At 38.1% G+C, this 23992-nt stretch overlaps 1 protein-coding gene across 3 annotated transcripts in view; it reads left to right on the top strand.

The window, feature by feature from the left end:
* Positions 1-3328: 3328 nt before the first annotated feature.
* Positions 3329-23992, top strand: part of CFAP20DC (CFAP20 domain containing) — a 202022-nt gene continuing 181358 nt past the window's right edge. For 2 of the 3 annotated variants that reach the window (XM_051979888.1, XM_051979875.1), the window contains exons 1-4: positions 3332-3548; positions 12423-12512; positions 13467-13560; positions 21841-21913. In XM_051979888.1, the coding sequence (XP_051835848.1) occupies positions 3528-3548; positions 12423-12512; positions 13467-13560; positions 21841-21913 (278 nt within the window). In that variant the 5' untranslated portion in view covers positions 3332-3527. Of the gene's footprint in view, positions 3549-12422; positions 12513-13466; positions 13561-21840; positions 21914-23992 lie in introns of all 3 variants that reach the window. The other variant, XM_051979881.1, reaches the window with a different exon arrangement.

Below are 23992 nucleotides of genomic sequence, written 5' to 3'. Positions count from 1 at the left end.
AGATAAAAAGTACTTAATTTTATAAAAATTTGTAAAGTGACTAATTCTTAATGTTGACAAATTAGTTGATTACCAAATCTAAAAATAAATGTAACAATTTATAAAAACAAACAAAAAAGGAAATCTAAATGCTATCTCCTTTTAGTGACATAACCTGATTTGAGCCAAATTATTTGGAGGGAGAGAACACTCAATGCTAGTACAAAATGCTGAAGTCAAAATATTTACTCTTAAGGTCTTGGTAATCCAAAACAAACTACCGTATTTCTTATCCTTAAAAGGGACTTTGTTCCCCTGTTCCTTTCATTTCTTGATTTTCCCTTCATTTTGTTGAAGTATTTTGCAAGGTTTTTTTAACCATAAAATTAGCCGTTATATTTAAGTAAGGTCTCCCATAATAGGGTAGCTAGGTGGGTGCTAAGAAGAGAAAGTCTGAAGCATTGGTAGGATTATAATTCTCCTGTAGATAAGTAGTAAAAGGCACTGATGGGATCATCTCAGCCTTGTGAGCTTTTTGTCCTTAAGTTGCTTTTTTTTTTAAAATTCAAGTGGACTTTCATTACAATCCCACTTCAGGTAAGGGTCTCTAGAAACTCTAAGTTATGAAGTCAAATCCTTGAGGTTATATTTCCCTTATAAAAGATCTGCCCATACTGTAGATTTCTGTTAACTCCTTTTTCAGAAATAGCTGGCTATGATGTACTGTGTCCCACCTCATAGCATCTTCCCTTTAATGGCTTCTTTCTCCTACAATTTTGAGTTCCACAGGAGAACTTTTTTTTTTCCCTTGTTAAAAACAAAACTACTTTTAAGGAGTTCTCTTCACTGGATTTTTATACCTCTTTTTTCACTTGGTCAATTCTGCTTTTTAATTGAGTTCTATTCAGTGAAATTTTGTGTTTCTTTTACCATTTGGCCTGTTCTGCTTTTCAAGATCTTTTCTTCGATTTTTTTTGGGGGGAAAGGGTATCACTCTCCACCTTTACCAAGCTGTTGACTCTTTTCATAATTTTCTTGTATAATTTTCCTAAGTTTTCCTCTATCTCTCATTTGACTTTTAAATTCCTTTTCGAATTTAAATTGGGGGGGAGGGCCTGGGAACATCTCCAGTCTTTCTTTGAGGCTTAGATGTAGCAGTTGACTTTATCTTCTTCCAGAGTTTGTGTTTGGATCTTGTCACCACAGTAACTTTTTTTGTTGTTACTTGTTCATTTTCCCAGGGTATTTGACTTTTACTTTATGCTAAAGCTGGGCTTTGCTTCCAGAACAGAGAGGTCATTGTCCCAAGTCTCAAGCTTTTTTGTGCTGCTGTTTTCAGATCTAGTTCTAAGGGTTTGTGAGTTTTCACTAAAGTGGCAGGATCTAAGGTGTGATCACCCATATTCTGGCCAATGCTCTGGTCTGTGAGTGACCACAAGCTCTCTTCTCCACTCTGGAAACTGCAACTATAGCCTCTATTCCCCTACAAATCACATATTCTACTTGTCCCCGCCCTGGGTCTGCAATCCAGAATATGGACATTGCAATAGTCTTGTACCCAGTACCAACAAAAATTCCCCTATAATTTCCTTTTGATCTCCTTACCATCCGAGGACTAAAAGCTCCAGAAACCAGTCAATGCTTATGTCCCTAAGCCTGGTGAGTCTATGCTGGACTACATTCTCACTCTAGTGAGAGACTCTTCCTGCCAACCTAAGTTGCCTTGGGTTAGGAAATTGTCTTCCACCATGCCTTTGTGGGTTCCCAGCTCCAGATGTTTCGAGGCATTATTTTTAAGGTGTTTTAGACTGGTTTAAAGTTATTAAGCTGGAGAGGAATTTGAGAGAGTCCAGGTGAGTCTTTTTATTGTACCATCCCGGCTCTTCTTTCCTTGAGGATCCAGTGCCTGAAATTCTCTCTTCAGCTCTTACTCCCTTAGTCCCAGGTTTCCTGCAAGAATTAGCTCAGCAGCCCTAGCCCCACAAGGCCAGCCATACTCTCTTAGGTACACTTAACCTTGATGAGTCAGAGCACCTGGCTTCCTAACCTCCCCTTCCCCCCCATCTCTAGCTACCTCTAGCTATCTGTGATCTTGCTCTTTTCTGGGCTTCTCCTCTGTAACATACTTAGACCCCTATCATTATAGGGTCAGTCCCATTCTTGTCTTTGGATCTACCGGCACAGAGCCTGGACCACGGAAAGGGTTTAAGGAAGGAGTGTTGGGCGGCTGGGAGGCTCCAGGCTCTCTCCAGGGTCCTTTTCTGCTCCAGGTCTAGGCCGGGGCCTTCGAGTCCATCCCCTTCCCCCACCTTAACCCCTTCCCATTTCCTCTGTATTCATGTCGATTTTTCACGCAGTGTTCCGCACTTCATATAGCAGAGAGCTCCTGAATCTGGGCTTCGGAACCGCTCCGGTTACACGGGACTACGGTTTCCTCATCTATTCAATAGCAGGTGGACTAGGGGACCCCGACGTCCTTTCCAGCTCTGATCTGAAACGTTAATGTCATTTAGCTTCCCCGGGCCTCCATTTTCTCATCGACCAACGGAGCAAGTCAGCCTACTAGGTCTCCGGGGTCTCGCGCGGATCTTAATTTCATCTAATATAAATTGCCCTCACTATTGGGATCTTTGCTTTGGTAAGCTTTGGTAAGCTACCAGAAGGTAGGGCAGATTTTTCAAAATACATCTAACACGGGGGCGAGACACCAGCCGCTCATGCGCAGTACAGAATCATCTGCTCCTGAGCTCGATAAGAGTCAGTGAATGGGCTAAGCAGAGGACCATTTCACAGAATAGGAATCTCTGTGGTGGAGGGCGGGAGCTGCAAAACACTCCGCCCCCATCCCGCTTCTTACGTCGTACGTCACTTAAGGCCCGTTTCTAACCCGCCCCGTCGGGGGCTCAGACTGTTGGTGCGCCTCCAGGGCCTATCTTCCAGACACTCTGCCCTACTGTGCCTGCGTCCTGACGTCATCGCGCGGCGCCTTTAAGCCCTCTCCTCTCAGCGCACCTCCTGGACTCCCTTCCTAGGGCCCTTCTCTTAGGCTGTGCACTGGCCGCTAACTCCTCTCAGTGTCCCACCTTTGCCTAGTGCTCCGCCCCATTTCAGGTTCTCCCCTCCCTTTTTCCCTTCTCTCCCTAGCACCCCGCCCCCTGGCAGTTGGTCCTCGCGCCGCCCGAGCGTTTTGTTCCTCGCCGGAGCAGGCAGTGCCTCACGTGGGCGGGCCGTGCTCGCTGACGCCATCGCTCCGCGCCGCACTCGCCCCGCCCCTCGGCGCCCCGGGGCCGGGCGTTGGCGGGGCGGGGTCGCGGTCGGCGTCGCTCGGAGGCGGGGTCCGTGGGGCGCGTCTCCGCCCGGCTCTGCGCTGGCGGGCATGCGGTTGGTTTCCCGGGGCACGTTGTTGTCTGAGAGTTAACAGCCGCCCCGGTGACGTGGTTTCACCCCCGAGATCCCGGGCGCGGCGGGCGGGCAGGCGGCCATGCACCGGCGCGGAGGCCGGAGAGTAGCGCTCTGAGGCCCCGGCTCCGGCGGCCCTCCCTGCAGGGATGTTCAAAAATGAGTACCAGGTAATGGGAGCCCCCGGCGCCGCCCCCTGCCCTGCCCCCGCCGGGGCACCACCTCGTACATGTGGGCAAACTGAGGCCCGACTTGGGCCAGTGAGGTCCGGGGGAGAGCTAGGACTGTCTCCTACACGTGGGCAAACTGGGGCCCGGAGTCTCAGGGGCAGAGGTAGGATTTGAACCCATCTCCAGTGAGTCCCAGGTTATGCACCGGGAAAGCGAGCTCCCCGCTTGCTGAGCTCCGGCTGGCTCAAAAAAGGCCCCGAGAGAAGCGGAGTCACAGCCCCTCCCGGCCTCAGTTTACCCATCTTGGCAGAGGAGTGGGCCTGACGTCACTGGCAGAAACCCCGCCCGACTTCCTCCCTTCCCCGCCCCTGTCTGCCTCTGCTAGCCTTGCACACAGTCCGCGAACGGCCCGGGCTATTTGGTTAGTGTCCTGAGAGGCCTGAGGGTGGATGAGGAAAGTGCCCCTCGATTTATTTGATCCTCAAGCCTTTATTAAAGCGCTGGCTCCATGGCCTTAAGTTTTCTAACAACACTCACGTCTGCTCAAAGGGGATTGCTATTCATATTAAATCCTGTGATTTGTAAATAGGATGGTAGATCGCCAATCCACATCCCCCTTCTTTTTACTGGGGCCCTCGGATGAATGTAGCTTTTACTGAGTTCCTAATGCTTTTTCACACATCTAGGCGTGGGATTGAGAAAAAAGACCCTCAAGTTCTTGTTGGGTGGTCTTTGTGGGGGAGACTAGAAGTACTCTACCTGTAATTTGTGAAAGCTTGTCTAAGAATTTGGCGTGGAAATAGACGGCCTGGGCCATGAAACAGGGTGCCCGACGCCCTGGGGAGACATTGGGCAAATGCGTGGCAGCATGATCAACCCCCTCCCCCATGCTGGCTTCTTTATCTGAGGTCTTAGCGAATCTTATTAATTGGAAGAATGTCTTCTGCTGCCGTCTAATCCTTCCATCTCACCCGATGAGGTGACTCACTTCTTTCCTGTGTCCTCCACCTTTGCACAAACGATCCCGTTCCATCCTTTCTTCTCCAGCAGGTTGTCCCTTTTTTCTTGCCTGCTCTTGTACTGATTTCCAGTGTCCTTCTCTACGGGCTCATTCCCTTCGACTATAAAAATGCCTACGACGCCCCATCCTCAAAGCCCCTCAGTTGATCCCCCATCCCTTCTATCATCCCAGGCTGGTCTGCCCATTGTGGCTGAACTCCTTGACAAAGCCCCCTATGGTTGGGGCCTCCACTTTCCCCCCTCCCCTCCTCTTTTTCACCCTTGAGAGTCTGGCTGCTGAGCTCTCATTGCACTTTCATCCCCCTCTCCAGGGTTGCAATCCAGTGTCCTTTCCCAAATTTGAGGCTTCTTTACAGTTCCTGATTCTCCGACCAGTCCTTCCCTGTCTCCTCTGCTGGAGCTCTCTGCTTGTCTCAGGGGTTCTGGCCTGAGTGTCTTCTCCCTCTCCACTATATTACTTGGCATCTCATCGGCTCCTGTGGATATAACGACTGTCTCTAAGCTGATGCTTCTCGGGTCCTCCTGCCCTGACCTCTCTCTGGGCCACTTTGCTGTCTTCCATCTCCACCTGCCTTTCCGAACTTGAGATGTCTCTAGGACTCTGCCTTGAACTGAACATCCAGTAGATATTTTAGACTAACCATGCCCAAAGTGGCCGTCATTCTCTGTCCCCCAAACCGTCACCCCCATCATCCCCTCCATGTGTATAGGGACAGCAGTGCCTTCATCTCCTCACTCCCAGCCTCCCCACTCACTCTCACCTCCATCTCCAAGCTCTGCCAGGGCTTGTTGATTTCATCTTTGCAACCTCTCTTAAATGCCCCTCCTCCTTTGGCCTGACCCCCGGGAGGGAGGCCTTCATCACCTTGTGCTTGGACCATTAGGATAGCCTCCTGTCTTCAGCCTCCTCCTCCAGGCCTTCCTCCATTCGGCCACCAAGGTAACGTTCCCCAAGTGCAGGCCCACCATGTCCCCCTCCATCCCTCCTCAGTGAACTCCAGAATCTCCTTTGTCATCTCTGGCATCTGCTTGGCACTTAGGGCACTCCACTGCCAGCCCCTTCTTTCCCCCACTCTTCTAGGAGGGAAGCAGGCCAGATCTTTGTGAAGGCAGACTTCTCTCCTACACGTTCCCTGCCTTTCCAGAATATTGCCTTCTCAGATATTTCTTCCTTCTTGACTTTGGCTGATTTATCAGACTGTCCAGCTTCTTCTGCCCTTGAGGAGACAAGCTCAGCTAGGGTAGCTAAGTGCTCTTCGATTTGGTGTCTGCTCTTCTTTGGGCACCTATGTTCTGCCTTTCTGGCCCCCTCATCATTTATTCTCCTTGCCCGAGGAGAAACAGACCAAAGCTCACCCCTCTCAGTGCTCACCAATCATTTTATTCTTCCATGTTGTGATCCTAGCCTTTCTTGGACCTTTTTCTATCTAAGAGACTATCTTTTTGTTCTTATCTTTCTTTGCCAGACTTCATGCACTCAGACCCTTAAAGTCTTGATGATATTGATCGAGCACCGTGACATGCAGTCATGTTTTATGTCTATCACCTGTCTTTCTTTTCATCTTTAGGTGTCTTTTAAAAAACCTTCATTAGTTAATGAGTTCCCAATCATCCTCATCAGTGTTCTTAATTAAACTCTCTCATTTTTCAAACTCAGAATTGCTTCACTATCTTATGGATTTCACTCTTGAAGTCTTCCCATTCCTTCTGAGTTCACTTTACCTGTAGAATTTGTCTGCAAAATTCTACTTATGTTTCCTTTGAGCCTTTTGATATCTTCACATGTATCCAAAGTACACATGATGCCAAGGTCAGCTTTCCTTTCCACTATCACAAATTCTTAAGACATGGACTAGTTGCTTCCCCTCCAAGGTTGCTTCTACCCAGAAGCCACTTGTTCTTTTTTAATGAGAATCAGATATAGAATTGGTTTTTTTTTTATTGGTTTTTCTACTTTTTCACAAGATAAACTGGTTAGTAAATAAGACAAAAATGTATTAGCTGCCTTTGATACCTTTCTATGCTTCTGATAATTTTATGATAATCAATAGGTTATTAGCAGGCTAGAACTGTGCCAAGGTTTGAGATGTTTCCTGGATTTTTATGTTCTTTTTTTCTGTCCAGGTGGCTGTAGTATATTTTCATGATCAAACTTGCTTCTTTTTTATCAATAGTCTATGTACATGTATACTCCACCAAATCTACTCCCTTTGCTAGTTCCTGAATTTCCTGACAGAAATATATCTTTTTAAAGACTCTTTGATCAGGTGCATATAATAAAATAAATTCACACATTGGCCATGTCATGAATGTCTCATTCTGCATCTCTTGCCTATCACCTCTGTGCCAAGAGTTGAAATGTGAGTTTCATTAGTCTTGTGAAGTCATGCTTGATCATTTTAGTGATCAAAATTCTTACAGCTTTCAGAGCTGTTCTTTTCATCATGATAGCCATTGTGTACATTTTCTCCTAGTTCACACTATTTCGATTTGCATCAGTACCTTCAAATCTTCCCAGCATTCTCTGAAACTGATCCTTTGGTTATTTGATTGTAAGTTCCTTGAAGGCACGAACTCTTTGCTTCTTTTTGTATCCCTAGCACTTAGCTCAAGGCCTGACACACTATAGAGAGTTAATAAATATTGCTTGATTGATTTCCATAGCACAATAATATTTTATTACATTTCCTTACCAGTTTGCTCATCTGTTCCCTGGTTTGTTGGGCATATACTTGGTTTCTTGTTCATTCCTGTAATAAAAAGAATAATGACCAATATTTTTGTAAATATGTGCATTTTTTTCTCTCCACTTTCTTTCCCTTTTGATGTGTCAGTCTCTTCCTGGGTCAAAGTATAAGCACAATAGACAGTAGATTTTGGATATAGTTCCAAATTGCTTTTGAAGTCCGACCAAAAGGTTTCTTTTAAAAAATTATCTTTGACAATATGATATTTATAAGGTAAATCTCAAAGTTGTTTTTATCTTCACTCCTTTTATTAATCAATTGGGACATTTCTCATATGATTATTGATAGCTTACCTGTCCCTGGCCTTTGAGTAGTTTTCTATTGGATTTTATATTTAAGTATTAATGTTAATTCCTGATTTTCTTTTCTATTAGACATTTATCAGTGACATTTGCTACAAAATTTTTTTGTTTTAACCAGCATATCATCTGCAAAACAATTTTGTTTCCTCTTTATATTTATTCTTTCAATTTCTTTATCTTAAACTAAAATAACATCTCCAGAACAACATAATTAATAGAAATAACTACAAGTTTTTCTTTATCTGCCATCTTTTTGGAAAGGTTCCTTGTATTTTCTTTATTATAAATGATGCTACCACTTGGTTTTAGATAATTAACTTTTCACCATATTAAGGAAAGGTCCATTTATTCCTATGCTTTACAATTTTTTTAACCATAAATGGGTATTATAAATTGTTAAAAGCCCTTTCTGCATCTGTTAACATAATTACATGAATTTTATTATTATGAATATAGCTTTCCTGTTATTGAACTACTCTGCATTTCTGGTGTAATTTCAAGTGGTCATAGTATATTATGTAAAATGTTGCAACCACTTTGCTGGGTCCAAACTCTGCTTCTGCTACATTAGACTTTGTGGTGTTGGACAAGTCCCTTAACTTCTTAGTGCTCCAGACCATTTGCAGAATCTCAATGATAATAATAATAATAATAATAATAACAGCATTTATATTGAGCATAAAGGTTTGTCAAGCATTCTAAATGATCATTACAACAGTTCTTGGAGGGATGTGGTCTTATGAAATATACCAACGACTTCATTAGCTTAGTATCTAATCCCAAGCTTTACCCCTATCCCTAGTCATTAAGAATATTGGTTTATAGTTTTCATTCTCTGCTTTTTATCTCCTTATTTTAGTATCAGGATCAGATTTATGTCATAGGAAGAATTTTGGAGAATGCGTTTTACAACTTTTCAAACAGTTGATAAAATGTTAGAGTTAATCATTTTTTGAATGTTGGGTAAAATCAGCTTATAAATATATCTAGACCATTTTCCCCCTTTGTTTTGGAGGTTCATTTATGGTTGTTCTAATTCTTTTTCTGAGACTATTTAAATGATCTTTTTCTTGTTCTGTTAAGAGTGTTTTATATTTTTGTAAATATTCATCCATTGTATTTAAATGATCAATTTTGTTAACATATAATTGGGGAAAACAATTGCTAATAATTTCACTTATTTCATCTTTATTTGAATTATCCTTTTTCATGTTGCCAATTTGGCTCTCCCCTTTATTAAATTAACACATTTTGTATATTTAGTTTTTTAAAGATTGCATTTTCATTGGATCATTTTAGTGATTTTTTTGTTTTTATTTTTAAGCATTTCTTTGATTTTCATAAATATTTTTGGTGTTTTTTTTTTTTTGTTTTTGTTTTCCAGTTTCTTAAGTAGCATATCTAGATCATTAATTGATTCTTTTGTGGATGAAAGTATTTAGTTACACAGTTTTCTGTGGGAGCAGCTTTAGCTGCATTTCCAAAGCTTTGATATGTTGTTTCATTGTTATTTTATTTGATGAAATTATGTATTGTTTCTATGATTTCTTCTTTTGGCACTTGTATTTTTTTAGGATCATTTTGTTTAAGTTTCATTTGTTTGAATCTTTTCATAAATTATTTTTGATTATAATTTTTATTGTGTTGTGGTTAGTAAAGTAAATGCTTTCCTTGCATTTTTTAAATTCTCGATTTTTTTTTTATGCTTTAGTCTGTCATCAGTTTTTGTAAAGGTTTCACATGCAGCTGAAAAATAGAGTATGTTGCCTTTTCATTTCCTTTTCAATAATTGTCAGAGATCCATCATCTCCAACTTTTCAAAAATCTCATTCAGATCTTTAATCCTTGTTATAATTCAGACCTATTTATGCTTGTCTGGTGGCTCAGATACAAGCCTGGAACGAAATGAAACACGTAAGAGACTGTCTGAGAGTTTTTAAAAGCAGATTTACTTAGTTATATAGCATGTATACCTAATCAGAGCTGTAGTACAGATTCAGCAACACTCAGCTCTCCTCATCTCCACAAAGAAATGTACATGATCTAATAGTGTATTGCTCCAACAGCAGTAAAATACAGGCTACACCTGAAGGTCCTGACTTCTATTGATCTGGGTTTTTAATGTTCTGGATTACCAGGAAGTCTTGTAAATGATTCTTACCATAGCCACGTAGGCCACTCAGATGGGGACACACTTAGTTGATATTACTCCTTTTATAATTTTCTACTTGTTTATTTTTTATCGTCAGTCGTGTCTAAGTCTGACAGGAGCACATTGACTTCCCCACCTGTTACAGTTTTGCTGTCTGTTTCTCACTGTAGTGTGATTAGCTTTTCCTTGTGTTTAGATGCTGTGCTATTTGATGGATATCTCTTGAGCATTATAATTGCTTCGTGTTTGTGTTTAACTCTCATGTACTTCCTCTGAATCGCTCTTTAATCACGTCCATTTTTATTGTTGCTTTATCTGAGAGTGTGATTGCCTTCTTACATTTTTAGGTTCACCTGAGACAGTACAGTATACTCGATCCCTGATCTGAACCCTGTAAATCTTAGACGTTTTAACCATGTTCCTTGTTCTGTTCTTTTGGAAGACAAGGGTGTTCTGCCTCTTGATTGGAGGTGGCTTTGAACCTTGTCTTTTTGGATGACAGAGACAGATACTGTTTTGTGCAGGGCCCTTTAAGGGCCCTGAGACCTACATGCCCTCCCCTGGAGGTCTTCCTTGTTCCTTTATGAAATGGCCTTGTCCTTCACCACGGTGCTAACTGATGAGAGCCAAAATTCTGCTTTCTTCTCCAGAAATTATGCTGGCTTTTGGCCCCCTGCCACTCCTCTGACCACAGCGCAGCAGATCTAGAAATCTTTTGCATTTCTGGTCTGGAAGGAGGAACTTAACCAGTTAAGGATTTGGTTTTACTGATCATCCCATATCTTTTATTGGATATGGAAGTCTGGGGATCATCTGCAAACAGGGAATGATTGAGCCCATGGGAGCTGATGATCTCCCTAAGTGAGATAGTATAAGATGAAAGAGGGATTATGAGAGATTTGGTTCTGCTAAAGAAGAAGTGAAAAAAAACCAACTCAGGAGACAGAGAATGAACAGTCTGACAGGAGGAGACCTGAGACACAGTGTCGCAAAAGCCTAGAATGAAGAGAGAATGGAGGAGAGGGGGATTGATGAGCAGTGAGTGTCCCAGGTGTTAGTTACCCTCTGTGCCAAGACTCTTCTCCTCCAGCACCTGGCAGTCTTAGGCATCTCTCCCTAACCCTGGAATATTGTTCTTTTCTTTTATTCATGCTTCTCCCAAACATACCATCTCCCTCATCCCCAACAGACCCTCAAGAGTCTTATCTGCAAAGTCTCCTCTCATATCTTTCCTTCCTTTATCAGCCAAACTTTAGGAAGAGATGTTATTGCTTTTCATACCCGTTGTTTCACTCCCTTCTCAGAAGAAACCTCAATACTTAATTGAAATTGCCTCTTTCTAAAGTCACTAGTGCTCACCTCATTGCCAAATCTGACTTGTCTTTTCTCAGTTTTCATCTTTCTTGACATTTGCAGTATTCCACACTAATACCTAATCAGAGCTGTGGTATAGATTCAGTTACACTCAGCTCTCCTCATCTCCATTCACATTTACAGTTAAAATTACTAATTCTGTATTTCCTGCCATCTTATTAACCCCAAATTATACTTTTCTCTTTCCTTTTCTCTTTTCTCTTCTTCCCATTATTTTACTTATGAGTACTACTTGCCTCAAGCAGCTCTCCACCTTTAGAGTCTTTCCCCCCTTCTTATACCTTTCCCCTTACTATTTCTGTTTTCCCTTCTATTTAGTCTACCCCTTTTCTTTTCCTCTTTCCCCTCCCACTTTTCTATAAGGTGAGAGAAGTTTCTCAATGGAACCAAATATGTCTAATATTTTCTCTTTAAGCCAAATCTGATGAGAGTAAGATTCATACAATGTTCATCCCCCTCCCTTTTTTCCTAATAATTTCCTAATAATAGGTTTTCTTTGCCTCTTCCTGAGATGTAATTTCTCTCATTTTGCCTCTTATTTTCCCCTTTTTCTGGTATAATCCCCTTTCCACCTCTAGTTTCTTTTTAATATTATAACAGTAAAATCAAATTATACTTGTATTCTCTATGTACAACTAACAGAAATAGAGGTCTCAAGAGTTCTTTTCTTTTTACCTTTTTGTGCAGTATTCCACACTGTTGACTCCTATCTCCAACCAAACATTGTCTGTTCTGGGATTTTAGACCATTGCTCGTTCTCTCTCGGTTCTCCTTTTACCTTTCTGACTGCTGCTCCTCAGTCTCCTTTGCTGAAACATCATCTGTATCATATCCCCAATTTAAGGTCCTATCTTGGTCCCTTCTTTCTCAATGGAATTAGTTCTCATGGATTTAATTTCTATGCTGATGACTCACCTCTTTATCCAGTCCTGTGGTCTCTTTAGAGCTTCCACTTTTGTATTCACTATCTTGGATGTCCCATAAGCATAAAGCTGAACGTATCTTTCTCCTCAAATCCATGCCTCTTCCAAACTTTGCTATTTCTATTAAGGATTCTACCATCTATCCAATACCCTAGGTTAGAAAGTCAAAAATGGCACCTACTATCTTGATTCTCATTCTCCTTCACATTCGTGGACTAGACTGTAATCTACTTTAGGATAGAGAATTTTATTTTTATATCTCCCGTGCTTTGTCAGGTTCCTGATACTTCACATATATTTAATGAATATTTGTTAAATAATTCATTGTTAATTGTTTATTTACCTTTATTTTGTAGGGGGGGCCATTTGTTGAAATCTTCAGTGCCCAGGGCAAAAATCCTGGAGCAAAATGGAAGATCTCTGGCAGTCCATCTGTAATTTGGAAAGTAAGTATTATAATTTAAATATAATTTCAAACTATAATTTTAGTTTATTTAAAAAGTTTTCATCAATGTTAAAAGTGAAAACATAAGAGCTGTGTGACTTAATTATGAGAATTTATTACTTGCATTTCTTCTAATTTCATAATAGATGACCATTTAAATTAAAACTTTGCATGTTTGAAATTAGATTCATTGTGCTTATTGTACCTTGAATACTTTTATTGTAATAGGACCACATTAGTTGCAACTTTATAGCTAATGTAGCTTTATAGTTAACAAAAGTATCCTAAATCATCTTTTCAGATATTTATAATTCTTCATTATAAGGAAATATGCTAGGTCAAATAAAGTTATGAATTGAATTTTAGGACTTTGCAATCCTAAATACATCATATGTTACTTGGTCACACAACTAATAGCAAAGAATAACATTGTAGTTTTGTTTTATTACTTCAAGGATCTGTAGTTCTATCACTGTGGTTATACCTTCTATCATTCAGATTGCAACTAATATCTGTCTTACTCTTTCTGAGTTACAAGCATACAAGCCGACTCTGTAGCATCTCACAGAATTGGCAGAACCTTTGAGAACTTGGAGTCATCCAAGTCACTTGAACGTGAAAGCTTCTTTGGCTTCTTTATATCTTTCTATTAAATAGTAAAGAAGAATTAGTCTGAGTTTTCAGCAATGGAAACTTTCTTGTGGTGTGAGGAAAAAAGATTCTTATATCAAAAGAGAGATCATTAGGTCAGGCACCTGTGCATACTGCAGGAGAACCTAGTCCAATTTACTACTTTTTTTGGAAAAACCTAGCCTTCTTTGCAAACACAAATACACCCTCTAATTTCAATTCATGTTGTTGAAGGATTTTTTCTTTGGGATTTTATCTTTGATTTTATAATGGAATTGAAATGGAAATTTCCTGTATTGTTTGCTTTTTCTTTTATATCCCCTAGGAGTTTGATAAAGAAGTTAAAAGTTTTGTCTTTGTCCTTGAAGGCAGTAGCCAGACCAATAAAATTCAGTTACCAAAGGAGAATAAGCAGATTCGTAAGTATTACACTAATATCCTAAATTGCATTCCATTTCTTATTTATTGTTCTGATTTTTTCACTAACAAAAAAAATACTAATATGGAATTGAGTTTATACTCTTGATTTCAAGGAAAATAATTTTTTAAGAAGTTTGTGATGACTAGTAGAGCACTTTGTAATTAAGCATGTCTGAAATATTTCTCAAACAAGAGATAAAAATCAAATGGCAACTTCCTTGTGTATATGTGGGGAAACATTTGGGAAATAGTAAACTAAAGGTTATTTTGCATCAGTTTTTTAAAAAGTTGTGTTAGATGTGAGGTATACAAAGACAAAACTGAAATAATACTGCCTTCAAAAACTTATCTTTTAATAGTGGAGGTGGCAGCCTTTCTGGATTATGTTTGACTGAACATTGATAGTCTTCATATTATTGTGTCAGGGATTACTAAAATTCCAACTCCATATAAGTTCCCCCATCCCCTTTTATTATGTATTAAATTATTTCAGTTTTTCTTCAAAGTTTCCATGATTTTTATTTATGAATTTTACCTCCAGCAATGCAAATCCCTCTTTCCCTTCAGAGATGGTTTTATGAATTACTTTGGACAAAAAAAAAATCACCTAATAACCAAACTCTTGTGTTAATCTTCAGCTACTCCTTGGATGATTGTCTGTTACTGGACATTTCCAACTTGGTAGAACCTTTCCAGATGTTAGCTTCATTATGTTTTGAGTTGTAATATTTACAACTACTAACATTTCTATAGGATTACCATGTACTTTGTAATTTCTATGGAATTATAGAGTGCTAAGCACTCTATGAATATTATCTGTTTTAATCCATTCTGGGAAGTGAATGCTATTATTATCCTCATTTTACAGATGCGGAAACTGAGGCAAATGGGATTAAATGAGTTGCCCTAGGTTACACTCCTAGTAAGTGTCCGAGGCATGGTTTGAATTCAGGTCTTTCTGACTCCAGCATCTATCTACTTGGCCAGCTAGTTTTAAAAATATCATGAGGCATCGGGGTAGAACTTGAGTGCGGCGGATGAAATTGCAAATGCAAAATCTTGGTGTGAAAATAGATTTAATTCCACAAGAACTTAAATAATGTTCCATCTTTCAGTTAAAATGCATTTATTAAGTACCTACTTAGGCACCAGGCATGAGATGCAAAGAAAGTGAGCTTACAGTCTGTTGGGCAGATAGGTTGTGTAGGAAATTGTGATAGGTCTGTGTGAAATTTGCAACGGGAGTGGTAATATCCACCTGACAGTAGGGGTAAGGTGTCAGACTTCATGAAGAAAATGGAGGCTTATTTAGATCTTGAAAGAAAGGTAAAACTAGAATAGAGAAGAGATGACTGAAGGTCCGTTTTGGGCAAAATAGCTAATGCATGGATATAGCAAAGAGTAGGAAGGAGTACCAGGTGTAGAATTTGGCTGGAACCTTGAGCACATGAAGGAGAATAGTATAGTTAGTAAAGCCAAATATTTAGATTGTGTCCAGTTGTAAGACTCTGTGCCACAGTGAGGGGATTAGTACTTTATTTGATAGGCAGTGGGGAGTCACTGAAGTTTCTTGAGTTGACAAAGGAAATGATAGTAGGAAAGAATAAAGAAGTATGTATAGAGGATAGATTCAAGTCTATGTCTAGGTCAAGAGTTGAGGTCTGAACTACAGTGCTTGTAGATTTAACATACCCTATTTTGCTTTAAAATATTTTTGATTCACTTTTTATATCACTAAGACTTCTTCTGCACCCATTCCAGGTTAATTTTTAAATTGGATTCTTAAATGTTGAGTGATCCAGCAACTGAAAACTACCCTAGGACTTTTGGGCTAACTTGTATATATCAAGGTCCAAATTGTTGTATGGCTATATTTTTGAGGGGTAGAAAAAATACTTTTTAGAAATCTATCAGTCGTAATAACCTAAAATGGAAATTTAAACTTATATTTAATTTTGACTTTCACAAAGTCCTTCTCTGATCCTTCATTGTAGTATGAAACCAATCTTGGATTTTTAGTTTCAAAGAAAATGCCAGTGCAAGAATAATACAGTGATGGAAAAGAGAGATCATCTATAAATAAATTTTGACTTAACTATAGATACTCTAACTCCAAGATCTTTGTTCACCAACTGGTGAATTGACAAAAATGGAAGGATTGAACCTATCTCAGTGTCGATATTCTCAAAATAAAGAAACTAGAAAGATGAGAGGAAATTGCATCTAAATGGATGTGTGACTGCCCAATAGATCAAGCAATCAAAGGATATGAACAAATGGATTTCAGGAGAAGAATCTTGGATTCGTATTAACCATGTGAAAGAACGCTCTAGATCATTAATAAGAAAAGATGTGCATGTCAAAATAGCCTCAACAATTAACAAAGATAACAAAAGATGGAAGAGTCAGTATTGGAGGGGTAGAGGAAGATAGATACACTAGTAGGTGGAAATATGAATCAGTATAACTATTTTTGAAAGCAATCTGGATTCCTGCAAATAAAGTGATTGAAATACCCTTTTATCTAGAGTCTTTTATCTAGAGATTCCACACTTGGGTTTATACCCCAAGGAGGTCATTGATAAGAAGAAAGTCACCATACACACACACACACACACACAAATATATATATATACATATATATCTTTTAAGATAAAAGTAGTACATGAATGTAATGGAATATTACTGCACTATGAAAAATGACTAAGATATATATCAAAAAGCATGCAGAAAGATCTATATGAATTTAAGAATGCTACCCTTCCCTCCATTTACAAAAGGATTACCATAATGTAATGGAAAGAGTGATCACCAAAAAAAAAAACACAAAAGTGAATGCTGCAGATTTGCAGAGAGCAAAATTAGCTCCATAAAAGAGATAGGAGAAGACCTTTCACCCCCACTTCTTTGTAGATGTGGGATGACTACAAGTATTGTCCATTGTATATATTTTTAGACTTGTGATGCATTGATCAATTTTGCTGATGTTTTTCGGTTGTTCTTATTCTTTAAAAAATATTATTACATGAGATGGCTCTCTGGAAAGGGAAGAAGTAGTAAAAGTATAGAAGTACATCAAATTTATTTTTAAAAAGTGATGTAATTGATTTCATCATATACTTAAGGACAACAAGAAGAGTAATAGCATGTTCCTGTGATGTGTAAAAGAAAAAGACTATGATGAATGTATTTAGGGCTTATTCATCAACATCTGGTACAGAAAATAAATGAGGAGATTTTAAAGAAATTTAACAAGATATACTATTAACAAGATGACCAAATTAACACATACCTTTATATTCAGTAACTTCAGTTGAGAAATGAAAACTATCAAAGGTTATCACTTCCTTAAAAATCAAATTTTCTTGTGTAACAGAGTCAAAGGCCCAGGATATGCTAAGCACTCAGTATCCAATAAAAGATGAAACTGACTGTATCCTAACAAGGAAAACATCTGGTTTCTGATTGATTCAAATCAGAATTAGCTGTCTGTTTATAAGTCATCATTGAGATCTTAGATCTAAGGGTAAAATCAGCATCAAATAAGATGAAAATAAAGATGATAAGAATGCTTAAAATTATTGAAGCTGCTTCAACCTGACTTTTTTAAATGGCTACTTAAGCTAAAAAATAGGAAATTGGAAAAGGGCAAAAATATTGACCTTGTTTATCACCATTTCTTGCAAAAAATTAAGTGGTACAAAGCAATTGTTACAATAAAAAATCTAAAAGAACTCTGAAACTGTTATCATCAGGAAATCTTTGATTTCCTTGCACAGCCAGAAGAAAGGTAGAAGCTAAAGGCAATTCTGGTTCTGAAAACAAACTCATTTGTAAAGCATTTCAGAAGACGGCTTGAACCAGTTCTCTTCACAAAACAGGGAAAAGCAGTAGAAATGAAAACAAGGACAGGGAAAGCTTGACTTAAGATCCAACCAACCTGAGATCATATCATTCCAGGTAATATTATAAGTGAAACTGGTAGGAAGACAACAAAGCAACCAAAAATGGAACTCGTTTGTCAGCATATTTGTCAGCATACAAGATCCTATTATTATTAGTGATAGTGGAATCACAAACATCTTAGTACTGGATACATCATATGAGGAAGTTGAAATACACTCAAGAAAATGAAATCAGTAAGAATTTCAGGGCTTGATTAAATACCCGTGTAGGAAATTTGTTTTGAAAAAGATACAACCCTGAAAATATTGGGAGTGTTTTACAAGAGCTCTCAAGAAAGAGGTATAATAGGAAAAAATGAAAAATGCTCTTATTTAGAAAATGGCAGTTGAGAAGACATCAACTACTTCCCCTCCTTGTAACATCTTGATGAACATATTTTACAAATATATTGAGGATATGCTTGATTAAAATAAGAGAAGGAAATAGCCTCTGTGAAGAGTGGGACAGAGAATCCATTAGAGAGAATTAAAAAGGCTTGTGAGGTTTGAGTTCAAAAATAAATCAAATAAATTTGTAGAGGACCCAATCATCATGGTTTTGTGATTTTTCTCTCACTCATTTCAAAAACACATGAGTAGGAGTGGAAGAGACAGATGGTGAGGTAGCTGAAGGTGACAGGGAGTCTTGAGAAGAGTTGGATAGTGTAGGATTGAATGACAGAGTCAATCAATTAAAAATAGGAACTAGATGGGAGCAAGTCCTGAATTAACTTGGGAAGACTGAAGTGTTTCATGCCAAGAGAGAAACTTAAGAAGTGGCTTGAAAGAAGCTTTGAAGGAATTTGATACCTCTGGAAATGGAGCAGCAGCCAGCAAACCTTTGGATTTGTCTCAGGGATGCAGGCCCTTGGACCTGTACAAGGAGATAGTAAAGGGAAGCACTGAGCCCAAGGAAAGTCTACACCCCTTTTTGACCAGGCGATGATCTGGAGTTCCCATTGGCTTCATTTTTTTAAAAATTAAAGTTTAAGAATTTATATTTACCCTATTAGAGTTCTTCTTATATTTGGCCCAACATTCTAGCCTGTTGAGATATTTTTAGATTCTCTGATGGTGTCATCACTATGCTAGCTATTGCTCCTCCTTTTGAATTATCTGAACATTTGAAAAGGATGAGAGGTATGAAGTTAAGAGTGCATCAATAAATGAATAGAGCATTTATTAAGTGCTTACCATGTGCAAAAGCACTTTGCTAAGCACTGGGAATATAATTAGAAAAGTAAAAGTGTCTGCTATCAAAGCTGCAAGTCAGATAGAAAAGGCCCATAATTTCTTAGGGTTCAATAACAAAGCAGATAGTTATGACTTGTAAAAGATAAAATGTTACACTGTTCAAGGGCTAGGAAAAGATCCCTGGGACGTTTTACTTGTGACCTTCTTCAAACTGATATCGAACCATTAATTACTACTCTTTGAGTCAACCCATTCAATCAAGTCTGAAACTATTTAATTAAACTTTTCTGTCTTTTTCTGAGAATAGTATGAAAAACTAGGAAATGCTTTACTAAAATGTAGGTAAATTTCATCTATTTATTTAGTATTACAAAGCTGTCTAAAAAGGACGTAAGGTTGGTTTAACATAACCAATTCCTGATAAAGTCATGTTGGCTCTTTGTGTTTAGCATTTATTTTTCTGTATCTTTGAAGTAATACATTGGAGTACTCAAAGTTAAGCTCACTGATTTGTTTTCAAATTCTATTTTTGTGTCTCTTTTTTTCAGAGTTGGGAAATTTGTCCTTTTGCAGAAAAGTAACACCTTTTCTATTTTTCATATTTTTCCATTTATTTCTGATGCTCTCTAATTGCATTAACTCATTCTTTTAGTATGCTAAAACTCATCATGAAAAATAAATCCATCAACATGGGAGACATTACACATAATTACATAAAATACATAAGCACCTAGCAATATAACACATGCTATTAGTAATGTAACAAATAACATGAATCAACATACAGAATTATACATGTCCATAAGACCTAGAAATAGTCCCAAAGGAATCCATTGTCCATTAGTTCATGTGCCAGGAATCCAATAGTTCCTGTAAGCTCTGAAGTACTGCTATAGTCTCATCAACAATTTTTCATCTCAAGGAATCCAATGATTCCTGCTGAAACAATGTCATCTTGTGTTAGGGAATCTAATGATTCCTGAACATTTTAAAAGTTCTTTTACCAGTCTCATTGTCAGCCATGCTCTTTCAGTGTCAGATGTTTCTTAAATCTTCTCCTTTGTTTTGAGGTTTTTCTCTTTTTCTGTTTCTCTCTGATGGACAAGACAAATACAGATCGTTGGCACCCATCTGATTCCTTCTCCATCCTAATTTCTGGGTTGAGGAGACTTTTCTACTGGATCAGGATCAGAGGCTTTTCCACTGAGATTAGGATCGGAGCTTTTCCACTGAAATCCACTGAGGGGGCCTGTCAATCCCACATTCAGGGCGCCAAAATGTGGTGTTCTCTTCTTGTGAGAAAGCTAAGAACCACAAATCACAAGCTTCATTTCATGATGAGTTTTAGCATTTCTCCTAACTTTTGTCCTTAGAGCATGAGCTTTTATATTCATCCCATTGCCTCTATCAAAGTGTTGTATTATATATTTGTATTTTTATGGATCTAGGTTACTTCCCTACTCAATAAACTCAAGTAGCTTCTAATCACCTCCAGGATCAAATATAAAACACCTCCTTTATTGTTCAAAGCCCTGGCCTCTTTCCACTCTTCCTATCTTCCCTTTCTGGCCTTTCAGCCTTCTGCCATCATTGAACTGACTTCCTTGCTATTCCCCCAGTTTCTCTCTGTGCCCTCCATGTCTAAAATTCTCTGCCTTCTTGGTTTTCTTCCAATGTCAGTTAAAGTCATAGCTTAAACAAGAAACTTTTCCTAAGCCTCCTTAGTCTACGTACCTTTCCTCTGAGATGATTGTGCCTATCTTTTTATAATCCCTTCATCATTAACTATTTCCACTTTTCATCAGCTTTGGCAGTTTTCTGAGGGCTGTGTGGACTCTTACAGAGTTTTGGTTTTCATCTCTCTTATTTTTAAATATTTGGGGCATGCTTTTAAATGATTTTTAATAGTTTGTGATTTCAAGAACTGTTTGTTCATGTCCTTTGATTGTTTATCTATTGGAGAGTTGACAGTCACTTATTTTTTGAGAGGGCAGCACTGATAGTGGATCATCATCAACAAAATTAGTGATAAGCCCTTGAAGACTTTACTTCTCGGAATGCACTTTGACTTTACTGTCTAATCCCATACTATCCTGAGGTTATTCTGATTAAATTGAATTACAAGCAAGACCCCTCTGTCTCCTGCCCATACCTGCCTCCTTGACCTGATAACAGATGTTGGCCCAGGAAGAAGGCAGTGTGGCTTGTTAGACTGGTCAGAGATCTAAAGAAAGAAATGAAGGCTTATGTATTGCTTAGCCAAAGCACAAGATGCTGCTGCTTTTCCATTTAATGCCTTTGGTCCAAGTGGAATTAGGGATAAGGAATATTTAAATTTTAAAACTCTAATATCCAATAAGATTGTGATTCATATACCATGAGCAGATTCACAGAAGTTAACATTATAAATGAAAATGTAATTCCCCATTTCACTTGACTTTGGAAACTTAACCATATGAGCCAGATATGGCTCATTAAACTTTGGCTTGCACACTTGTCCTAATTGTAATTCTTTTTGTGATTGATTGTTTTTATTAAGTTGTTTAATAAAGTTAAAACTGTCAGAGAATGAAAATAATTTCTCCCTGTTTTTATGGTAACTTTGATGGGATTCTGTAGTTCAAGTTTATGTGCCTATAGGGATTCTAGTGCTCTGTGTTCATTCTCTTATAACCTAATAAAAATGGTAAATAAAAAATTAGGTTTTTTATTTTCATAAAAATTTCACTAAGACTACATATGAAATTTTAAGGAAGCAGGGTCTCGGTTGAAATTTGAGAGTTGTTTTTTTTGTTTTTTTTTTTTAAGTTCTCATTTACTTTCCCATAGTTGGGAGTCGTCAGCAATAGCAACACTTATTACAGTACTTGGTCTGTATCCCAGCTTTTTAAACTGTGGTTCCTCAGATGGGGTCTTGTAATTGGATGTGGGGATCACAAAATTATGATTTACTATTGGTAAATGCACACCTATTGTATATACTTGTACATCTGAGGTCAGTATAAAAAAGCCCTGGTCAGCACTGCCAAAGTGCTAAAAGATTTCGCCTATTAATGATGTTTGTGTTAAAGTATATGTGTGTGTATATATAACTGTCCTGGTCCTCATGATGTTGTCCATTTCTCTTCCCCCTTATTCTAGTTGGTCTGATCCAGCGGTTTCTTGTACTTCAGATCTACGTGCCCCTGGGACAAGACTTCTCTACTGAATTGCTGTAAGAAAGACCTCATTTCCCTGAATGTTTTATGTGTAGCAGACACTTGATCAATTGAAGCTGAACCAACAGCCATTAATCGCATGTGGCAGTTTTTGCATTAAAGAGCAGTGACTTATCAAGTCAACATGAAGTAATTAAGTTAATTTAATCGTATTTCTCAGATGCCCAGTATATTCTGGTATTTCCCCAGGGATAGAAAGAGTTCTTTCTATGTAGAAAATAAAAAGAATTATGATTGTGACAGTAAAGAGCATATAGTTTTAGGAAAAGTATTCAGAAAAATAAATTATGCCATTAAACTGCAGGTAATCAAGAGTGACTTATATTAATAAGTATTTCCTGTTACTTGACTATATAGAAGTATACATATTCAAAACAGGTTGAAATTTGGCATTTTAATATAATTTATTTTATGCTTAGAAATATTGTCACTGATAAGGAGAATGAGATTAGAATAATACTATTCTAACAAGATAGACTTTGTGATTTTCTGTTTTAAAGCTTCCTATATATTTAAAATGTTTGGAATTATTACTCATAGCATTGGAGCCAAAATAGAGATAAGATATCTCCCTGAGAAGTGGATCTTGTATGTGCCTAATAAAAATGGGAGGCAGAAAGTGCAGGTTTCCTGATGTTTGACTCGAGACCTAAAGAGACCAATATTCTGAGATTGTGCTGAGGGTACAGCTGCTCCTGGAATGTTGAAGCTTTAGGTTGCTTTGCAGCTTGACTAGTATCCCCTTTCAATAAGTGAACATACATAATATAAATGAGGAGTCATGATTAATGGAGAACATTTAAAAGCTTTTCTTACTGTTTTCAGGCTCCCAAGATTCGCATATAATCTTCTCTTTTCCTTGCTTGAATGGTAGTTTTTCCTTCTTACATTTTTTTTAATTGAAGATTATCTTCTTGAAGACTATCAGAAGTAATGATATCTCCTATTCAGTGGGAAAGTAGAAAATTGGGGAAAAATTATTTTTATATTCATAGTAAATAGTAAGTTTCTGAATAGCATATTATTACTACCTAATTGGTTTCAATTTTTGTCAATAACTTGCTGAATGTCACATTGACCAATCTAATCCCCAGTTTTAATCAGCTTTAAAAGTTCCTGGTCTCTAAGACTAGTGCCAAATCCAGTAAAATGAGAGTTCTGTTAAATTAAACCTATTTTGTTCCATCTTATTGAAGATTTTGTAAAATGGTTTGGTAAAAATGAACTCTACAATAATTTTTGACTAAAGATCTTTTAATTGCTCTTTGGTTCATTACTGTGTACAATTATTATTATGCATATACCTTGGCATTTGCACCATCCCTTCATATATCATGTTGTACATTATGTCTTCTCAGCCTCAGAACTCTATGAAGAAGTTTTCACAGATATTATTATTCCCATTTTATGGCTGAGTAGAATGAGGTTTAGATTTAAATGATCCATATATGATCACACTGAATCCAAGTTTAGCATTCTTCCCATGACACCATGCCTATGAGTACCAAGTCCAAAGCCTAACATGGAAATTGATATTGTTAAATAAGTCGAAGGTCTCAGCTTGTTTTCTTAATCATTCAGTTTAATTAATTAATTTAGTTAATTTATTTATTTAATTAAAAATAATTAATATTTCCTTTAGAAAACAACACACAAAAAGTCGGAGATAATTGGGATTTCTGGGTAGGCAAGACTGTTTAATCAAGACTTCATTTAAAAATATTTGAAAAAACCAAGCCTGATATTAAAAAATGTTCAAGAAGATGAACCTCAAGGCACTGAAACCATAGCCATAGCTTCCCTTCTTATATTGGCCCAAAGCCTCATCAAGTTCCCAGACACTCCTTAGCCTCCTGGCCTATCAGACAAGTCTGTGCTTTACTCCCTTTTACAGGTTTGTAATGTTCTCCATCTACTACGTTGTAAAGAGTATAGTGTTGGTCAAGATAAGACTGCTAAGGGTGGAATCACAGATGCTTGAAGGAAAGTGGGGAAGGCTTCTTTTCAGAACCCCCTCCTTGTTCACATGGGACTTCATTTTCACTCCATGGGAAATGAGTAATGTGCCTAGGATT

This window comes from Antechinus flavipes, chromosome 1 (assembly GCF_016432865.1).
Source record: "Antechinus flavipes isolate AdamAnt ecotype Samford, QLD, Australia chromosome 1, AdamAnt_v2, whole genome shotgun sequence".
In the NCBI taxonomy this organism is placed as follows: domain Eukaryota; kingdom Metazoa; phylum Chordata; class Mammalia; order Dasyuromorphia; family Dasyuridae; genus Antechinus; species Antechinus flavipes.
The sequence above is the reverse complement of the archived record's forward strand: the minus strand, read 5'-3'. Positions and strand labels throughout refer to the sequence as shown.